Source organism: Camellia sinensis, chromosome 5, assembly GCF_055761805.1.
Source record: "Camellia sinensis isolate YWXY chromosome 5, ASM5576180v1, whole genome shotgun sequence".
NCBI classification, from domain to species: domain Eukaryota; kingdom Viridiplantae; phylum Streptophyta; class Magnoliopsida; order Ericales; family Theaceae; genus Camellia; species Camellia sinensis.
The window spans coordinates 178620760-178630211 of NC_138965.1; the positions used below are offsets into that span (position 1 = coordinate 178620760).

The 9452-nt window shown below is 33.1% G+C and overlaps 1 protein-coding gene across 1 annotated transcript; it reads right to left on the minus strand.

Annotated features, from left to right (window-relative positions):
* Positions 1-241: 241 nt before the first annotated feature.
* Positions 242-3397, minus strand: LOC114316094 (zinc finger protein SHOOT GRAVITROPISM 5). The gene is made up of 3 exons (XM_028262752.2): positions 2941-3397; positions 2439-2844; positions 242-1276 (listed from the first exon to the last, which is right to left on the minus strand). Exons 1-3 carry the CDS (start codon positions 3032-3034, stop codon positions 508-510), a joined length of 1269 nt encoding a protein of 422 aa, XP_028118553.1. The 5' UTR covers positions 3035-3397; the 3' UTR covers positions 242-507.
* Between the last annotated feature and the right edge of the window lie 6055 nt (positions 3398-9452).

Here is a 9452-nt window from a genome sequence, read left to right on the forward strand (position 1 = left end):
TTCGGTTATTCTTTTTCCCTTTCAAACCAGGAAAAGCACAGTGAACCAACAAGCAAAAAGTTACAGAACCATAAACAAGTCAGACAAATCAAATTTGAAATATCTCACACATGACATGACAAAAACAAATTGCTCTCTCTCTCTCTCTCTTGTTTGGTAGCTAGGAAAGAATAAAACAAAGAAGTGATGATGTAATGAGACTTCTCAGATCGAAATGATTACAGGAAAAACCAAACCTTCATGATCACAATTCTTTAACCTTTAATGAATGAAGAAATGTTCAACACAGAAAATTATTAAAACACACAATTGAATAAACCTCTGCACACTAGATTGCTGAACGGTGGACAGACTCATGATTTAGCATTCTAAATAAAAGAGATGATTTACAAGAAACAAATTAAAATAGTAGTTCATTGAGAGAGAGAGAGAGGGAGAGAGAGAGAGAGAGAGAGAGAGAGAGGGAGAGAGATTAGCTAGAAAATTTGAATGATGTGTTTGGTGGTTTCAATCTCCTTCTGTAGTAGTGGCTGAGGACATATAACTGGCAGCTAGGGAGGTCTCATCAGCTCGTGCAATGGATGTTGTTGTTGCTTGGAATTGTTGCTTGCAAGAATGGCATGTAATTAGCAAAATCGTGGAGCTGATTTTCTTTGTAGCCTTCTCTTTCAAAAGTTGAGCCCTTTCAAGCTCAGCCTGTGCTTGTTGCCTAATTCTCTTGGCATTGGCAAATTCCAACTCAGCCATTTCAATTTGCTTCTTGGCTTGTATTCTAGCCTCTTCGGCATACGCCTTTTCAAACATTGCCAACTTTAGCTTCTCATCTGCCTCTTCCTTCAACCTTGATGCCTCCAATCTGGTTTCTGTAGCATTCCTTTCCGGTCGATAGCTTCTACCTGCATCCAAATTTGTGCAGTTTTGTTCACCTTGACTGCATGATCCAATTGAGAGTTTCAAATTGGTTGCATGATTTTCATCACAAATTTGCAATGCCGATGCATAAGCATTTGATGATGATGACAGCAGCTGAAGTTCCAAATTATGTTGCTGATCATCAGTGTTAGAGGAACTGTGTCGCTCTGGGCATAAAAACACAGGTCCAACAGGCTTTGGCACGGCTAATCTTGGCAATATTGGAGCAATGCTGAAATTGGTGTCGTTCGTTGGAGTCATGCTTGAAGCTGTTCGAGGCGACCAGGACGGCTGCAATGCCTGTAATTCAGGCAGGGCCGGCCGGAGAGTGCAAGTGTCTTGGTGTTCAATGAAACTCTCTACTCTATAAAGACAAAAGATACAATGGTTTAAACACAAAGTCATGATTTTATTATATTAAATCAGGTGCCTTGACCTTGATGTATAAATAACAGTATTCTAGTATTGGAGTGTAGAACAAAGTCAAGGAAGTAATCAAAGTTTCTTCATGTAGGGTTACCAACTATCAAACAATTATAAAAAAATAGATGACGGGGATGGACTTAGATTATGATTTGGTTTGCAATACTATTAAATAATGTTGTTTTTTTTTTTTTTTTTTTTTTTAATTTACTAGTGTTAGTTGAGTTGGAGAAACTTTTTGTACTCCACTAGAAATCACGAATTCGAGTCTCATCACAAACAAAACCAAGAATTTATAAATTCAGAGTCTTGTCAGAACCAAACTTTTTCTTTCCCATACTATACCTCTCCAAACTGGGGCATAGTTCTAAATATTGGCCAATACATCAGAATTTGGGACCTCCAATATACCTTGTATTTACTGATATATCCATTGATATAGACTGATATTTGGCCGTATCACCAATACAAATACCGATATCCGATACCGCTATTTAAAACCATGACCCGTGAGGGAGAAGAAAATTACATGGCTAGTTTGTGTTTGTAGCAATTGCTATTACTGCCAATGGAAACTGTTATCGGGAATTGTAATTCACTGCCTTCACACTTCCATTGGCTGCCCTAATTATCACACACAATGCCAAACTTGAGGTCATGTAGAATTAGAAGATGTTAGAATCTTCCACCAAAAAAATAAAAATAAAAACTTCGAATCGTACAAATTTAAACTAAATGAATAAACATATGGAGAAAACAGACTATAATCAAGAGACGCTCGAGGAAAGGAGAATGAAACCAAAGAAAATGTCTTAATATTTTTATATAATGATATCCTTTTCTTGCAAATTTATTTGGAAACTTTAGGGTTTGTTTCTGTGGAGAGAGAGAGAGAGACAGAGAGAAAGAGAGAGCGAGAGAGAGAGAGAGCATGCCTATCTATCTACTAAAATCATAAAACCCTTTTGGCTTGCAGTTCAAATTTATAAAAATAGATGATAGATGGGTAGAGCAATTCATCATCAACAAACAAGAAGAGATAAAGCAAAAATTCATATAAAAACAAAACCCTTTGAATGAAGAAAAGTATGAAGAATTAAAACCTGGAAAAAACACGGCCACAGTCACAAGAATGGCCTCTGGTGCCACAAGTCTTGAGATGGGCCTTGTAATCAGATTGAACAGCATAGGCTTTTGAGCACTTCTCACACACCCACTGCTTATTGTTGCTGTGTTTCCTCCTGAAATGCTTCTTTATCCCCACAAGATCCCCGAGAGCGTGGCACGGGTCATGGTGCAAGCAGCTCGGCTCAGGGCACACAAACACCCTCTTCTTCACCTCGCCCACCGACTCCTCCCTCTTCACCAACTTCCACGGCACCTTGTGCCGCCTCCGGTGCATCTGAAGGTTCTGGTCTCTCTGAAACCCTTGGTTACAGATCTCGCACACGTATTGGTCCGATTCCAATAGGGTTTTGGGTGATAGTGAAACAACCTCAGCATCTGGATCTGTCACAAACCCAAAATTTCAACATAACCCAGTATCTAAAATTCAATATATTCATACATACATATAATACATGTAGACTCTACTGTAGTGTGTACCTGGGGTACCAGCAGGCCTTCTTTTTCTTTTTTTTGCTACCCCATTTTCAGAAGAAGAAGAGGGGCCAACTGAGCCAGTGTTGTTGTCTAACATGGGTGAATGAATTCTTGTGCTTTTGTTGAATATATCTGATAGATTAACCACAATTAATCCCTACCTGCACAGTCGTTGAAGTGGGTGATGTTTTTTTCAGCTTTACTCACAGACCGCAATGGAGAGAGAGAGAGAGAGAGAGAGAGAGAGAGAGAGAGAGAGAGAGTTTGGATGGATGAAAGGGCATGCCGCTTGCTTTGTGAAATCAGCTTTCTTTAAGCTTTTAGCTTTTTCCATGAACTTTCTTTCTTTCTTTCATTGACCCCCACGTTGAGAAGGTAAGGTTGAGGCGAGTCTTCTATATAAAGCTTGAAATAGTGGGAAAAAAACAATAATGTCATCATGACTATTTTTTACAAATACAAAAATATTTTGGAGCTTTTAGAAGCTTTAATAGCTTTAAATGTATGTAGAGCCAATTTGATATGATATTTTCGTTTTATTTTTATTTATTTTTACTTTTCATCTCACTAAAGTTCAACTAGAGTTTTAGTTTTAGAGGGATGTATTATTATTACAAATAATACTATCAATTTTAAAAAATAGGGACATTTACATACAAGTCATAATTTATAAATTTATACTCTATTAAATTTTAATTAAGAATTTTTGAACCTTCAAGTCCCATTAAATTTTTAATAGTCAGAATTACCCTTCAAACAATGACTGTTCATTATTTATGATTATCTATAAAGAAATATGATAATTTGACATTTATTGATTTTCAAAACTTTAAAATATCAACTTTCAAATTTTAAAAAATTAAAAAAAAAAAGAAAAAACTATGTTTTTTTTTTCTTTTTTTTTTTGAAAAATTTGAAAAAATTGACCTATTTTTTTTGGATAAAACTAAAAATTTTGTGTCTATAAAAAGGCATGACGATTGAACATTGATGTGCAAAATTGAAAAAAAAAACTTTAAAAATGAAAAAATTGATAATGTTATCAATTTTAAAATTAAAAAAAATTGATAATGTTCTTAGTTTTATTGAATAGTTAAATCAAACCAATAAGTAGAATGACAAAAATATTTAATCTTATGCTCTGTCTTTTTTTATCAGTTAGTGAAACAATTATCTGGAACATTACTATATAAAATTCATAATGTAAACTAATAATATTCTCAATTTTATTAAATAAGATTTATTGGTTCAAAAAATCTTAAATAGCATATGAACTACCATAACATTTATAAATAGAACTTTTAATTAATTAACTCTAAAAAATATTACTCCAAAAAATATATTTATGAATCACAATCATTATATTTATGAGTCACCATCATTTTAGATTGGATGACATTATATTAATTTTAAATTTATGTCATATAATTCATTTCAGAATAAATTTTGAAATATCTTTTCATGTTTCATAGTATTTTTGAGTTTTTATTATTACATTTTGTTTATTAGGTGACATATCACTATTGTATTAATCATAATGTGATAAATAATATTTTAAACTGATTTTGGAATCACAAATAAAAAGTCATAATTTTTTTAATTGTTTTTTTATTGCATTTATTAAATTTTGTTTTTTGTAAGAGAAAAAATTGAGTCAAAAAATTGTATTGATACTTAAGATTGTTAAAACAATCTTCTGTGTAAAATAAAAACTTGAAACAAATCAAACAAATAAAAAATAAATTACTTACAAAATTTATTTACTGAGCCGAATAAAAAAAAAGATCAAGTCGAGTGTGTGACATTCTGTCATAAAGACAGATTCGGCCCACTACGGTATTTACGGATAAGTGGCATCTATCTTCTAGTATGCAATGATCTACACAGATTGAAGTAGCACTCCAAACAATTTATGCGGCGAACAAAACCCTGTGTTCTATACTCTCAGAATTTTTTCCTAAGAACTAGAATAAAGAATAATGCACACACAGAGCAAAACTGGAAAGAGAAGAATATTTTCTAGATGTGAAAATCTGCTGTAAATGATCTCTATTTATAGATAAATGGTGACTGTTAGGACTGACTCAAACAGGTAGGTTTTCAAAATGGGAAGAGAAGAATGTTTTCTAGATGTGAAAATCTGCTGGAAATGATCTCTATTTATAGGCAAATGGTGACTGTTGGGACAGACCCAAACAAGTAGGTTTCAAACCTGAACAGGTCTAATTTCAATTGAACAGGTGCAAACAGTTTTGAACAAATAGCTGCTAGGCAGTTTCAAGCTGTTTAGACAGTTTGAATCTGTTGGAGACTGGAAGGGAATTTTGGACAAGATGAGGCAAAAAATTGAATTCAAATTTTGGCAAAAAAGTTTGAATTAATTTTGTTCAGAAAAAATATTTTCCCGTAAGAATTTTAGGAAAAAATTCAAATAAATTTTGTCCAAAAAATTAATGTAATGACCCAACCCATAACCTGCACCCAGCTCGACTCGGCCGGCCGATAGGACGGACGCCTGCCGCGGCGCACGTGCATGTGTGGTGGTTTAAGCCAAGACTCACTTTGTCCATAACTCTTCCCTTCTACATACTTGGGGTGCCCCTTGGGGCCTAACCTAAGTATTGCCACCAAGAACTTATATACACACATAAGTTCTCTTAAGTTTTCAATGTGGGACTACCATTACAAAGAAACCCATATTTTATTCTTTAATAGTTCATTCCACGAACCCGAAAACGATGTCAACTTCCTATTCACTCATAATTGTCTTTACTGTGTGACTTGTCATGCGTTAAGGAATACGTCACCTTTTTAGACCCACCTCAAAAGACATGTGGGCGCTACTCAAATTTGGGCTCAAAGTTGATCCAAAATAAGCCTATAAAAACCAAATTTTCTAACAATCTCCCACATGAATGGAATTTAATGGAAAGAAAATGCAACAACATGATTTAATTACAGAGAGTACAGAAATTGAAAATATTCTACAAAGGATAGGTAGCTTTTGGATTTGAACATTTCATTGTGAGACACTATTGGATTTACTAGCTAACCAGTGAACATGATGTCTTGAACTGTTCAGCCATTTGTGTAAACCAAGACAATAGAACTCACACAGTATATTACCAGATGTAGTTTAGTTCTCACTATTGTATTCATTTTGGCCTTGAACAACTTGGTCTTTCATGAGTGTTCTAGAGAATTATAGCCCTTCACAAATCTCATAGAACCGTCTCAGTTCACACGCATATAAGTGATTCTTATGAAGAATATCTTGCCATACTTCACTAGGTATTCCTAATATAAGAATCATTAAAAGTATTACTTAACCTAAAACGCTGCAGACATCATTATTTCATCATAGAAATGGATAGGAGTTTGACTCTCCAGTGATCTTTATGAGTCATACACAACTCAGTTGTCCCTTTGAACCTAGATCTTTGGATCTTCAGTCAATTAGGTTGGGTTGCCGTTGTGGTAACCCTTATTTAATAGGTTTAAGTCTCATTCCCCTCGATGAATTTTCAACTAACTCTATTGCTAACCCTTTGATTAGTGAATCTGCTATGTTGTCTTTAGATTTCACATATTCAATGGAAATAATTTCTTTAGAGAGTAGTTGTCTTACGGTGTTATGTCGACAACGAATGTGTCTTGACTTACCATTATACATATAACTTTGTGCTCTACTTATTGCTAATTGACTATCGCAATGTATGCATATAGCAGGCACCGGTTTTAGCCACATTAGAATATTTTCAAGAAAGTGGCGAAGCCATTTTGCTTCTTCCCTAGTTTTATCTAAAGCTATATATTCTGATTCCATAGTAGACCTAGCAATGCAAGTTTGTTTGGAAGATTTCCAAGATACAGCCACACCAACAAGAGCAAAGACACACCCACTAGTGGATTTTGAATCTCTAGTATCCGATATCCAGTTTGCATCACAGTATCCTTCAAGGATTGCTAAATATCTAGTATAATTTAACCCAATGTTACGAGTAAATCAGAGATATCTTAGAACCCTTATAATTGTTTTCCAGTGTTCTACTCCTAGATTACTCGTATATCTACTTAATTTACTTATTGCAAAAGCTATATCCGGGTGAGTGCAATTCATCAAGTACATTAAGCTTCCAATAATTTGGGTATACTCTAATTGAGAAATACTTTCTTGTACACTTTTTAGAAAGAAACAAATTAACATTCACAAGTGTTCTAGCAAAATGATCATCATCTTTGCTAAATTTGACAAGTATTTTCTCAATGTAATATGATTGTGATAAGGCATAACCTTTTGATGTTTTAGTAATTTTTATATCAAGTATTATATTAGCAATCCCCATGTCTTTCATGTCAAAATATTTATTCAATATTTTCTTAATAGTTTTAATCATGTCATTATTACTACCTATAATGAACATATCATCCACATAAAGACATACTATAGCATAACATTAGTTTGTGTTTTTAATATATATAAACACATTTGTCACATTCACTAATTTTAAATCCATTTGACATCATTGCCTTACTAAATTTCTCATGTCATTGCTTTGGCACTTGTTTTAAACTATATAATGATTTTACCAATTTACACACTTTCTTTTCTTTTTCTGGAACAGAAAAACCTTTTTGTTGCTTCATGTTAATTTCTTCTTCTAACTCACCATTTAAGAAATCTATTTTAACATTTATTTGATGAATTTCTAGATTATACAAAGATGCAATGGCAATTAGCATTCTAATGAATGTTATTCTAGTAACTAGTGAGCATGTGTCAAACTAATCAAGACCTTCTTTTTGTCTATATCATTTGATCACAAGTCTTGCCTTGTATTTGCAATTGATCCATCCGCTTTCATTTTTGTCTTGAAAATCCACTTGTACCCAAGAGGTTTATAACCTCGTGGCAAATCCATCAATTCCCAAGTGTGATTTTGCAAGATGGATTCAATTTCACTATTTACAGCTTCTTTCTATAAAGGAGCCTCAGGACTGGACATAGCTTCTTTAAAGTTAAAGGCTCATTTTCTAACAAAAATGTTAGAAAATCTGGATCAAAAGATTTTGAAATTCTAGCACGTTTACTACGCCTATGTTCCTCTTCTTCATTTTGATCTGTCTCTTGTTCTTATTCTTGATCTTGTTTTTTTTTATCATGACTAGTAATAGAATTATAAGATCTTTTATTATTACTAGTCTCTTGTTTAGTGTTATTAGGAAATACATGTTCAAACAAAGATGCATTCTAAGATTCAATAATAGTATTTATATGCATTTTGGAATGTTCTGACTTATGAATCAAAAATCGGTATGCACTACTATTATTGGCATAACCAATGAATATGCAATCAACAGTTTAGGACCTATCTTAGTCTTTTTAGTACTAGGAATAGCCACTTTAGCTAAACACCCCCACATTTTTAAGTATTTGTAGGATGGTACTCTCTCATGCCACAATTCATAAGGTGTTTGATTCACTTTCTTTCGGGGTACGTTATTAAATATATAAACAGCAAAAAATATTGCTTCCCCCCACAAGTTCTGAGGTAATTCAGAACTGATTAATTCATCATTTCTTTTAAAATCACATTTTTCCTTTCAGCAATTCTATTTTGCTGAGGTGAGTAAGGAGCAGTTTTTTATGAATTATTCCATATTCTTTACAAAACTCACCGAAAGGTGATTCACTTCTCAGTTTTTTAATTTTCCATGCTCTATCACTTCTCAGTTTTTTAATTTTATTACTAAGTTGATTTTCAATTATTAAATTGAATGAAAGTTTCCAAAACTTCATCATTGGTTCAAATTAAATAAATATAACTACATCTAGTATAGTCATCTATGAAAGTGATAAAATATTTTTTCTCGCCTCTAGTTTGAATTGATTTAAAATCACAAATGTCATTATGAATTAGTTCAAGTGGTTTTGTACTTCTTTTAATTGAATGAAAATGAGTTTTGGTTAATTTTACCTCAATACAAATTTCACATTTATGATTTGGATCAATTTCAAATTTAGGCAAACATTCCATATTAATTAATCTACGCAAAGATCCATAATTAACATGTCCTAGTTTACCATGCCACAAATTTTAAGACTCAAGCAAGTAAGAAGAAGATGCATTTTTATTAATAACAGAGGGTACAACAATCATTACATTGAGTTTGAAAAGGCCATCAGATATGTAACATTTTTCTACATACATCCCATTTTTGGTAAGTACAAATTTGTCACTTTCAAAAACTAGCCTAAACTCATTTTTATTTAACAAAGATCCAGAAACAAGATTATTGCGAATATCTAGTACATGCAGCACATTGTTGAGAGTGAGTTCCTTTCTAGATGTTATTTTGAGAATAATCTTTCCATATCCTTCAACTTTAGAAGTAGAGGAGCTGCTCATAAAAAGTTATTCATCGTTGTCCACCACAGAATAAGAGGTGAAAATCTTTTTGTCGGCACAAATATGGTAAGTAGCACCAATATCCACCCACCATTCTTTAGGATT